The sequence below is a fragment of the Plecotus auritus genome (genome assembly GCF_963455305.1).
Source record: "Plecotus auritus genome assembly, chromosome: 1".
NCBI lineage: Eukaryota > Metazoa > Chordata > Mammalia > Chiroptera > Vespertilionidae > Plecotus > Plecotus auritus.
The window spans coordinates 50,082,211-50,093,905 of record NC_137770.1 but is presented as its reverse complement, the minus strand read 5'-3'; the positions used below and the strand labels follow the sequence as shown (position 1 = coordinate 50,093,905).

The following is an 11,695-nucleotide window of genomic DNA, read 5'->3' as shown; positions in this document are numbered from 1 at the left end:
TTAATTTTAGCAGCATCTTTATTGCAACAAAGAACCTGTAATAAAATGCGACAAAACTAATGTTTTGCTTTACATGATTAAAAGCTATGTAGCTGAAAATGAGAAAACCCATAAACTTACTGGTGTGAGAACATGCAATTCTTTTTGTACAAGTCAATGCTTAAAACAGCAGGCACTTTATGTTCTAAAATTAAAGACCTGAACTCCAATTGTGCTGAATACAAACATAAATCTGTTTTTGGGTTATTTAAAAACAAACACATGAACACTACTTTTTCTCTGTCTGTAAGGGACTTCTGAAATGATTACCTAGAGCTGGCTCTTGACAAATAAGCAGGAGCCAGCACCTTGCACTAACATGTCTCCGTATTTTAGGCTGCATGATGGATCAGTGAGGCCGGGAGGGGTTGGAAAGTGGAAGTTAAGGAAGTTTCCTTATTCCTTTATGTCTGCCAGGAATGGACACTCACACATCTTAGTTTATGTAGGGCCATGTCTCTTACTTCAAATAGCTCTATGTTGGGCTCCTAGGCTTAAGCAAGCACTCTATATCCCAATCCCCAAATCCCCCCACTACACCAAGGAAGACACATTTAGCACAGCAATTTTAATTAATTTCAGAATGTCATATACTAATGAGAAGTACAGCTTCATTAATAAGCATGCTTAGCATTTACTTTAGAATGGAAAAATTAACCATTTTATGTTTTATCTTTAAAATGTTTCATAGGAATATATTAATAAATACTTCTTTAAAAATTCGCCTTTTCTACATATTTAACTACCATGAGTCAGGACATCTGGATGGAGTCTAGTACCAACTGAGCACTAACTGGCCATAGGTATATATTCTTCTCTTTATATATGTAGGTTTCTCCTCTAACAAAGAATATTAGATTATAGCAAAGATATAATAGCTTGAAAAATGTATGATTCTGTAATAAGAAGAGATCTTATAGGAATCATTCCACCTAAAGAGAGAAAGTTGTTACAGAGAGGTAGGCTACACCATCCGTAAGGAATAAAACTAGTAGTAAAAAAAAGTAAGCATCATTATCTATATCTCATTCTTTTAAAAAGTAACGCATGCACTGTGACTTCATCCTCTTGTATAAGGCTTTGGACACGAGCCAGGAACGGCATAGAGGGAAAAACCTTCATTCCAAAAGGACTCTCCAGACAGAGGGGATACAATTAATGATACCTTCTGCTTCTTTTAGAGTGAGAAGGAACCGATAGTTATCACAGGTGAGCAGCTGTTCTATTGTTTTAGGTTCTTGTAAATCAGTCCAGTGTAAAAATTAACCATTATCTTCTTAATCTAACTCCCTTTTCTACAGAACAGTTTCTTAAAGCAGACCACAAATGGCTTGCTTTAGAACCACCTGGAAAGCTTCTTAGAAATATTGATTCCTGGTCTCCGCCCAAATAAACCAAATCCAAATTTCTAAGAGAAGGGTTCAAGACTCCATTTCTTTTAGTTTAGTGTCCCAGATTAATTTTAGATTTTGAGACCCACTAGCTTAACAATGCAGAGGCAACTATACCTGCCAATGGTTGATCAAGTACACCCATTTATCAAGCCTACAAAAACCCCATTTGATGTTTAACCTAGTGCTTTTTGGCTCTCATCAAAACTGCTGCTACTTTTATATACTCCTGCCTTTTAAGTTGTAACCTGTGGACAGGGGACCAATAGTTTTAGTGATATTTCTACTGACTGCTTGAATTGACTATAATGTTTTTCACATCAGTTTAAAACAAATTTAGTCAAGCTCTCTTTCTGCAAGTGACTTCAGTCAGGTATTTTTCCCTCTATAAAAGGAGATTGGCATTTAAGTGGGAATTATAACAGAAGCATTCCTTGTGATAGAAGGAAAGAAGAAGGCAAGATGCAAAGGAAAACCTGTGAATTCAAGAATGCATGAAGTTTTTAAAGGTTTGTTTTGGTAAAATAAGAGATGCTATTTTGAAGAAACAGCCTTAATGGGTAAGAGGCTTCAAATGGATAACTGTCTAAAAGCCACTGTCCATACCATTTCTACATTTATGTAAGGATAGATCCTTAGATGCCAACTAGTTCACAACAAAACCACTTTCAACCATCAGATATATACTTAAGTCTCGTGGGAAAATACTTTCTTGGGGAAGAGAAGTTACCCAAATCAATTTAATTTAACATTGAAAAAATATAAACAAGTCTTCGCATGGGAAAATATCATAAACAAGAAAGTCAATACATATACAGACAAAAGGGGAAATTGTGGCACCTATTATACATTATAAATACACAAACAGCAAAACCTTCCCCTTCCCGTGGTCAGAACCACTAGGTCACCCTGCCTTCTGGACTCCCCCCACTTCCCACCTTGCCCTCACTGATAAAGCCACCTCTGATGTACAGTCACCACTCTTACTAATGGAGGCTGTGCTCTCTATCGGAGAAATCTCCTCTGTGTAGTGGTGAGAGAGAGAGTGAAAAAAAAAATCAATTTCCTTGGAGCGTTGTTTAAAAATACTTGTTGCAACTTTCCAAACACTGAAGTTTGTGATAAACAGGGTCAAACTCAGGTGCCTTCTCCACTACTGGCTCCAATGTAACCCAAGAATCTAGGGGACAGATTCCAATCAGTATCTGAAAGCCTAAGAGCTCTGTTACAGCCAGCTAACCCAGGAAATGTCATGGCCATTCAAGAAACTGCTCTAGGCTTTGAACACTGAAAAAGAGACATGGCTCGTTGGGGACCAGTTTATGGTAAAGAGATTGTTCTAGAAACCTCTTTATTTTAAGCTCACAATATCTAAATTATGCTCAAATAATTAAAAGAGGATCAAGATAGTTTAAATTTGTAAGGTTTCTGAACTAAAAGAAAATTAACAAAAAATTAGAATTTAGAATTACAAAAGTAACTCTTAAGGAACTTTTCCTCTCCTGAATAACATTACAGTCTATAATTATAAAAAGAGAGTATTTTTAAATTCTGGTTTCCTTAACATTCTAGGAGTTTAAATTTTACTTTCCAGACTTTTTCATGAGGACTTTTGGTCTAATTATATTTCTTAGTCTTTGAGCAGACCCTCCTTACCTTCTCCTTTCCCTGTCATTCTCCACACCCTGGTCTCCCCCACCCTACTCTCTATAAAACCCTGGAACATTTTAATAAGGAAATACCCAAAGGAAACTGGCACCACTACATTTTCTGAAGAATACAAGTGAATGTGTACTTTTTCCTTTTCCTAAAGGAAAATAAATCGCCAGTAAATATTTAAGCTCTAATCATTTGATTAAAAATTTTTGCCTATAATTATCAATATTATAAGACTAATTAATTAAATACATGCTACATATAGGAAAAGGAAAAACTCACTCTGCCATTTCATCAAAGAGAACTATTTATACTAGGTACAGTTAAAATTGGCTAAAAACCGGTCAGAACATGAATGAACAAAACATGTGTTTTCAGGAGGCCACTGTTTTCCTTGAAAAATCATTATTGACTGGTTAAGTCATAGGTTTAATAGTGATTAGTTCATAACATGCTGGATACACCCCAAGCAATGAAGCTTAAGCTATTCAATTACATTTAAGTGCTATCAAATCTGTAAATAGTGAGAGATTCTGGAATTGAACCAACCAATCACTAATATCATCATATTTTACAAACTCAGAAGTATACTGTAAAAATACACTAATTAAGTCCATGAGGTTTATAATACTATTAAAAGTGAAAAAAAAAAAGGTAATATGGATACATAGTGCTAATGTCTTATTTCTTTCAGTAATTCTCAAGGTATTGCTGGGTCCCTTAGAAATACATGTTATTCAATTTTCTGTGTGTATGATCAAAAGTATCAGATTACTATCCATGAACTGTAGATGCCTGCATGGCACCAAATATACTTTTAGAAGTAAATGTTATGTGGCAGATATCAAAATGTGATGATCAATTCTATACTTTCTATTGATTAAACCCCCGCATTTGGTTAAATAGCCAGTGTACACCAGAATTCTACACAGGTCAAAATTATATCACTTTCAGAGCAGCAATGCGTGATCCAAGGTTTTCTTGAAGGTAGTGCAAAAGATGCAGTTCATAATGTTCTCCAGATTCAGGAACTCTTATGCTGTGTCTCTCCTGAGGATAGATCTTAACAACAACAACAACAAAAAATAAGAACTTAATAATACATCTCCTTTCAAAGATTTTGATAGGATTAATAATATAAAGCATACCCTCTCCAAGATATTACACACATATATCCTATCTAAAGGCCCCTCTCCTCTTTTTAAATTATTTTTTCAATTACAGTTTAAATTCAATGTTATTTTATATTCGTTTCAGATGTACAGCACAGTGGCTAGATGATCATATACTTTACAAAGTGGTCCCCCGACCCAGTATTTCAAGAACCCACCTGGCACATTACATACTTATTGCAATGTTATTGACTATATTCCCCATGCTGTACTTTATATCCCCATGATTATTTTGTGACTGCCAATTTGTACTTCACAATCCCATCACCTTTTTCACCCAGCCACCCAACCCAACCTCCCCTTTGGCAACCATCAGTCTGATCTCTGTATCTATGAGTGTGCTTCTATTTTGCTTATTTTGCTCTTTAGAGTCCATATATAAGTGAAATCACTTGGTATTTTGTCTTTATATGTCTGACTTTTTCACTTAGCATAATGCCCTCTAGGTCCATCCAATGCTGTTGCAAATGGTAAGATTTCATTCCTTTTTGTGGCCAAGTAATATTCCACTGTATATATGTACCACAGCTTTTTTATCCACTTGTCTATTGATGAGCACTTAGGTTGCTTCCATAGCTTGGCTATTGTAAATAACACTGCAATGAACATAGGGGTGCATATATTCTTTTGAATCAGTGTTTTGGGTTTCTTCAAATATATACCCATAAGTGGGGTAAAGACAGTCTATACAATAAATGGTGTTGGGGAAATTGGACAGATACATGCAATAAATAAATAAACAAACAGCACCACCTTCTTACAGCATATATAAGAATAAACTTAAAATGGATTAAAGGCTTAAATATAAGACCCTCTCTTCTTTTTATAATTCCCTATATACCACTAAGCTTACAGGATTTATGTGTAGACCAATAGTTCTTCAAGTGTGGTCTGCAGACTTCTTGGGTCCTCAAACAGCCTTTCAAGAGACACACAAACTACTTTCAGAATAATACTGAAATATTATTTGCCTCTATTTCCTGGGTTGGCATTTGTATTGGTAATGCAAAAGCAATGGTAATAGTGCTGGTGCCTTAGTATGAACCAAGGCAATGACATTAAATTTTATTAGAAGTCATTGTATTTTTCACCACCACATAATTGAAGTAAAAGGAAAAATGCCAATTTCACGTAAGTCTCAAAAAATTAGAATTAAATTTTCTTAAATTGCAACTCTTGAGTAGATTTTTAAAAAATATTCTGTGGTAATGAAATGGAAAGAACACATAAATTACTTCTGCTACCAGATGTCTCAAGAAAAACAATGTGTGCAACTGAGTTCCAAGTTGAACTGCCACTTTCTAAATGAAACTTTATTTTTAACATGAAAGAATGGCTGACAATTATGATGATTCAGAAAAGGCAAACTCAAAAATGAATGAAGTGCCTGGCCGGTTTGGCTCAGTGGATAGAGCGTTGGCCTGTGAACTGAAAGGTCCCGGGTTCGATTCCGGTCAAGGGCATGTACCTTAATTGCGGGCACATCCCCCCAGTGGAAGGTGTGCAGGAGGCAGCTGATTGATATTTCTCTCTCATCGATGTTTCTAACTCTCTATCCCTCTCCCTTCCTCTCTGTAAGAAATCAATAAAATACATATTTTAAAAAAAAATGAATGAGGTGATCTTGGTCACTTCCAGGAGAACACTGACAGTATTTGTTGCTGATGATAAATTTGTTGTTGGTAGTATACATATTCCTTTTTTGCCTTTTTTTTCTTTTTAATATTTTTATTGATTTCAGAGAGAGGAAGGGAGAGAAATAGAAATACTGATAGAGAAACACACCAATCAGCTGCCTCCTGCACACCCGCCCATCGCCCCCCGTGAAGACTGAACACAAAACCCAGGCATGTGCCCTGACTGGGAATCGAACCATGACCTCTTGGTTCATAGGCTGACTCTCAACCGCTGGGCCACAGAGTGTGATGGGTTGAGTCCATGGGATGACACTCAAACACCTTGAGCCACACAGGCTGGGCACCAATGATTAATTTTGAGTTTTTAAGAGAAAATTAAAATTTTGAAAAATTTACATCTACCACTACTAGTTCATGAGCTTCCCAATATGCACTTGAGACTTTTCTGATGAGATCAGTGGAATTTTCATGAGAGTTTTAAAATACTATGTAATTAAATGAGTCAACATTCAGAAGATTGGCATAACACAGTGAACCAATATTTTCCAGATGACCAATGCACGGTAAAAGATCCATTTGAAGTACAAGATCCAACAGATGATAACGAAACAGAGTATGAAAAGTTTATAGATATGGCTCAGATTCCACACAAAAACCTTTGAGAAACTACCATTTGTCCAGTATTGTAGTATCAAAGAAGAATAACCACAATTATCTGAAAAGGCTAAACCTCCCATTTGTTAAATACATATTCTGTAAGGCTAAATTTTCTTCACATACTTTAGCCAAAACATTTTACAACAGACTGCATTGGAAGTAGCTATGAAAATCCAGGTGTCTTCCTTATTAAGTCGGACATTAAGGAGATTTTAAAAAATGTAAAGCAATGCTACTTTTCTGAGTAAATTTTTGTTTTGTTTTAGAAAATAGTCTCCCCCTCCTATAAAATTGTGATTTTTGTTAACATGTAATAGCTTTAAATAAATATTTTAAAATAAAAAAAATTTTTAAAGTTGATTTTAGAGAGAGAGGAAGGGGGGCAGGAGAGAGAGAGAGAAAGAAACATCGATGTGAGGGAGAAACATCTGATGGATAGCTTCCTGTACGCACCCCAACTGAGAATCAAACCCACATCCTGGGAATGTGCTCTGACCAGGAATTGAATCAGCAACCTTTTGGTGCACAGGATGACACTCTAACCAAATGAGCCACACCAGCCAAGGCTTAACATTTTTAATAGTTTTAATATCTTATACAAGAAATACTGATAGACATAAACCACATAAACAAAAGCTGATATGTAAAGGGGACCAAAATGATTGATAATTGCTGCTCTACACAAATATCTAATAGTTTACCAACTGAAACAAAAAGGAAAAAGTAGTATTTTCATTTCTTATGAGCATATGATCTGTGTAAGAAATAGAAAAGAGGAGGAGTTTTTCTTAAAACCTTTTTATTTGAGTAATGGAGCAATGAAGGTGCATAATAACTTTCTGGTTTCTACTCTAATATCAATATAAAATTAAATTAAAAGACCATGTAGCCCTACCTGGTTTGGTTTAGTGAATAGAGCATTGGCCTGGAGACTTAAGGGTCTTGGGTTCGATTCCAGTCAAGGGCACATGCCTGGATTGTGGGCTCGATCCCCAGTAGAGGGCATGCAGGAGGCAGCCGATCAATGATTCTCTCTCACCATTGATGTTTCTATCTCTCTCTCCCTCTCCCTTCCTCTCTGAAATCAGTAAAAATATATGTTAAAAAAAAAAGACACATTTAGCCCTGGCCAGTTTGGTTCAGTGGATAGAGCATGTGGACTGAAGCATCCCGGGGTTCGATTCTGGTCAAGAACACATGCCTGGATTGCGGGCTTGATCCCCAGTAGGGGGTGTGCAGGAGGCAGCTGATCAATGATTCTCTCTAATCATTGATGTTTCTATCTCTCTCTCCCTCTCCCTTCCTCTTTGAAATCAATAATATATATATATGTGCATATATATATATATATATATATATATATATATATATACATACACACACACACACATACATATAAACATGCAATCAGGTCCTAAAACTCCTTTGCACAACAATACAATTAAGTAACATTTCCTCACCCTTCCAAGGGGAAGAAGAAAAATCAAAGGAGGACAGTAAATGGACTCCTGCCATCTTTTCCATGATTACAAACTGAAAGCATATACAGATACACATGTCATGGAATCCAATAGGCCAGTCTTCAGCCTGACTTCAACAGAATCTTAATTTTTATCCAACTAGGGGTACTATTAACTAGGCCTATTACTTTAGTCTCTTAAACAAAGAATGGTCACAGCTGGAAATTAGGCCTTACTCCATAACTTATTCTATTTTAAAGTAATCAACCATTAATCATTATTTACTTAAAAAATGTAGAAAAACTCACCTGTAAATCATATGGTTTTCCAGCCCTCACTAAAAAACTCAATAATATACTGGTGTGTGCAAAATGGACATTCTCATCCAAGAATCCATGTAAGAGCAGTAAACGATTTGGTCTGGAGAAATGGAAATATCAGAGGATTAGGCAAAATAGTTTGAGAAAACCACTTAACTCCTTTAATCTAATCACAATTAACTATGCTAACCTCCTTATACTGTAACTAGGAGCCAAGCGTGTGATTCGAAATCGCGCCACCCTCAGTTCCTGGAGTTGCCTGGGGCTGGTCCCACTTTCTCTGGTCGCCTCCCTGCTTCCGCCCTGTCTCCGGAGCAACGCGGCTGCTCCACCCTGTCATGGCACCAGAGGAGAGCATGGAAGCCTCCCGCCTGCTGCGCTGTGCTCCTTCCCCTGGCAGGTGGGTCGCGGGCACTCAGAGTAGGAGCGGTGGGTGGCAAAGGACTGGTGAGGGGGCGCTATGGGCTCTCACCCCTGCCCTTCCCAGCACGGGATGGTCCCACCTCCTCCGGGAGCCTCCCTACTTCTGCCCCATCTCCAGAGCAACACCCCAGCTAATATGCTAATGACCTGGTCGTTACCTGTTATGGCATATCAACCATTAGCATATTAGATCTTTATTAGTATAGATATTAGAACAAGGATTCAACATTTTCAACATTAATATATTTGTAAAATATTAACCAGATGCTACATGTATGAAATATTTAAAAAATAAAAAGAACATTGTACAATTTCCTATTAAGATATTAGCACACATCCTATATAATAAAAGTCTAATAAGCTAAGTGTCCAGTCGTCCATTCAACCAATCAAAGCATAATATGCTAATTATATGCTAAGGCCGCTCAACTGCTCGCTATGACATGCACTGACCATGAGGGGGCAGAGAGTTGATTGGTCAACCAGTCACTATGATGTGAACTGACCACCAGGGGGCAGACGCTCCGACTGGTAGGTTAGCTTGCTGGTGGGGTCTAGCCGATCAGAACTGAGCAAGATGGGCGGGACACACCCTGGAGCCCTCCTGCGGTCGCTCCCCAGCTGGCCAACATCCTGCGTCCCTCACCGGCCCTGATTGTGCACCGGTGGGGTCCCTTGGCCTGGCCTGCGCCCTCTCGCAATCCAGGACCTCTTGAGGGATGTTGGAGAGCCAGTTTCGGCCTGATCACGCAGGCCAGGCCAAGGGACCCCACTGGTGCACGAATTCGTGCACCAGGTCTCTAGTCAATAATAATGGCATGTCCCCAGAAAACAAAAAATCATAAACATTATTTGTAAAATAACGCAGAAATAAAATTTTTTCCACCTTAAATAGTAGTGCACTTAAACTTCTTTTATAGCACAAGCAAATTGCTTAAAATATAACTTGTAAAAAAACCCACACACAAATGATAGGAAATGGTGTATTATTCAGCTTTGAGAATCACCCATGCCATTTTAGTATTCTATAAAATATTAGTCTTGGTTACAGTATTTGTAGTTTTCATTACTATTAAATACAATTTTAAATTTATAATCTTAATTTAAAAGCTTGAACTTACTCAGAGGGGAACTTTTCTGCTTGCATGGCCACAGATCCTAAGTAATAGCCCTGTTCATTCTGGTCAGGGTGACCCATGTAACGTTCTGTGTAGCCTGTATCATAGAAGATCCACAGAGTGACTGGGGCTCCAGCAATAGCAACCTGCATAAGACAGCAGTGATAGTCAAGTGTGGTCCAGAAAAGAATGGCTAGCAAAGAGGTTTGTACCTGTAAATTAATAGGCCAATATTATCCTTAGGCTTTAGTTCCACTACTGAAGCTACATGGTCTTAGGCCACTCAAAAAAATCAAAGTGGAGTGCCAAGGTCAAGAACTTGATACTTTGTAAGCCACATTTTGTTCCATAGGCATGCTGTATACCAAACCCTTAATCTGGGCTAGTTGAAATAGTTTGTTAAAAGGGTAGACTGAACTAGAACATATGAATGCCTCAGTATAAACTCATTCCTGCCACTGGGGAAAAATGTGCTAGAAGTGTCAGCTTTATACAGAAAAAACAATCTTTTTATTTTTATTTTTTAGCTTCTGTTGGCAGTACAGAATTTAAAGTAATAAATGAAATATATTTAAGCATTAAATAGTTACCTCATTTTAAGATTCCCACACACACTTTTATATTTAAATATTATAATTAATTCTTGACAGCTATAAACCTGGAGAAATTATGACCGTTTTCAGAGTTCACCTTGTGGTTATTATAAATAAAGATTACCTGAATATACATTAAAACAAAATAAAACCCTATCACTTAAAAATTTTTTTTGTTGATCCTCACCTGAGGATATTTTTTTCATTGACTTTTTAGAGAGAGTGAAAGAGAGAGGGAGAAGGAGAGAGCAAAAGAAACATTGGTTGCCCAGCGCATGAGCCCTAACTGGGGCCAGGGATCGAACCTACAATCCAGGCATGTGCCCTTGACTGGGAATCAAACCTGTGACCCTTCCAGGAGTGGGCTGATGCTCTAATCATATAGCAACACCGGCCAGGGCCATTTTTATTTTTAAAAATAAAAATTAATTTTCACTATTAAATAAAATCATGTTATTGAAATACAGGGTGAAGAAAAGTAGGTTTATAGTTATGAGTACATAAAACAGTTTATTCTTATATTATTATTTATTAATTATTGTTTTATTTTTCATATGAACAGCTGTAAACTTACTTTTTGCCCTACCCTATATAAAAAACCCCCACTACTCATAATTCCCACTCCCTTAACAACTGTTAGCATCTTTTTTCTTAAAATATATTGTTATTGATTTCAGAGGTGAAGGGAGAGAGAGAGACAGAAACGTCAATGATGAGAGAGAATCATCGATCAGCTGCCTCCTGCACGCCCCACACTGGGGATCAAGTGCACAACTTGGACATGTGCCCTTGACCAGAATTGAACCTGGGACCCTTCAGTCCGCAGGACGACGCTCTACCCACTGAGCCAAACTGGCTAGGGCAACAAGTGGTTTTTAAAAAAATAGATAACATGTAAATATACAGCTCATATGGATACACAGGTTGACAGATATTTCTATTATCTCACATTGCTATTAAAACACTAAAACCACTCTGGCCAGTTTTCTCAGTGGTTACAGCATCAGCCTGAGGACTAAAGAGTCGAGGGTTTAATGTCTGGTCAAGTTCACGTACCTTGGTTGTAGGTTCCCTAGCCCCAGTAGCAGCATGTGGGGGAGGCAACCAATCAATGTGTCTGCCTCATGTCCATGTTTTTTTTCTCTCTCACCCTCTTTCCTCCCTTCCACTCTTTCCAGAAATCAATGGGGGGAAAAATCCTTAAGTAAGGATTAAAAAGCAAAACAAAC

At 37.5% G+C, this 11,695-nt stretch overlaps 1 protein-coding gene across 3 annotated transcripts in view; it reads right to left on the bottom strand.

Annotated features, from left to right (window-relative positions):
* The window catches only part of DPP8 (dipeptidyl peptidase 8), a 66,838-nt gene continuing 55,143 nt past the window's right edge, over positions 1–11,695 (bottom strand). For all 3 annotated transcript variants that reach the window (XM_080644753.1, XM_080644755.1, XM_080644754.1), the window contains 3 exons: positions 9,877–10,019; positions 8,321–8,432; positions 1–4,148 (listed from right to left, as the gene is read on the bottom strand). In XM_080644753.1, coding sequence (XP_080500879.1) covers positions 4,026–4,148; positions 8,321–8,432; positions 9,877–10,019 — 378 coding nt within the window. In that variant the 3' untranslated portion in view covers positions 1–4,025. The remainder of the gene's footprint in view (positions 4,149–8,320; positions 8,433–9,876; positions 10,020–11,695) is intronic.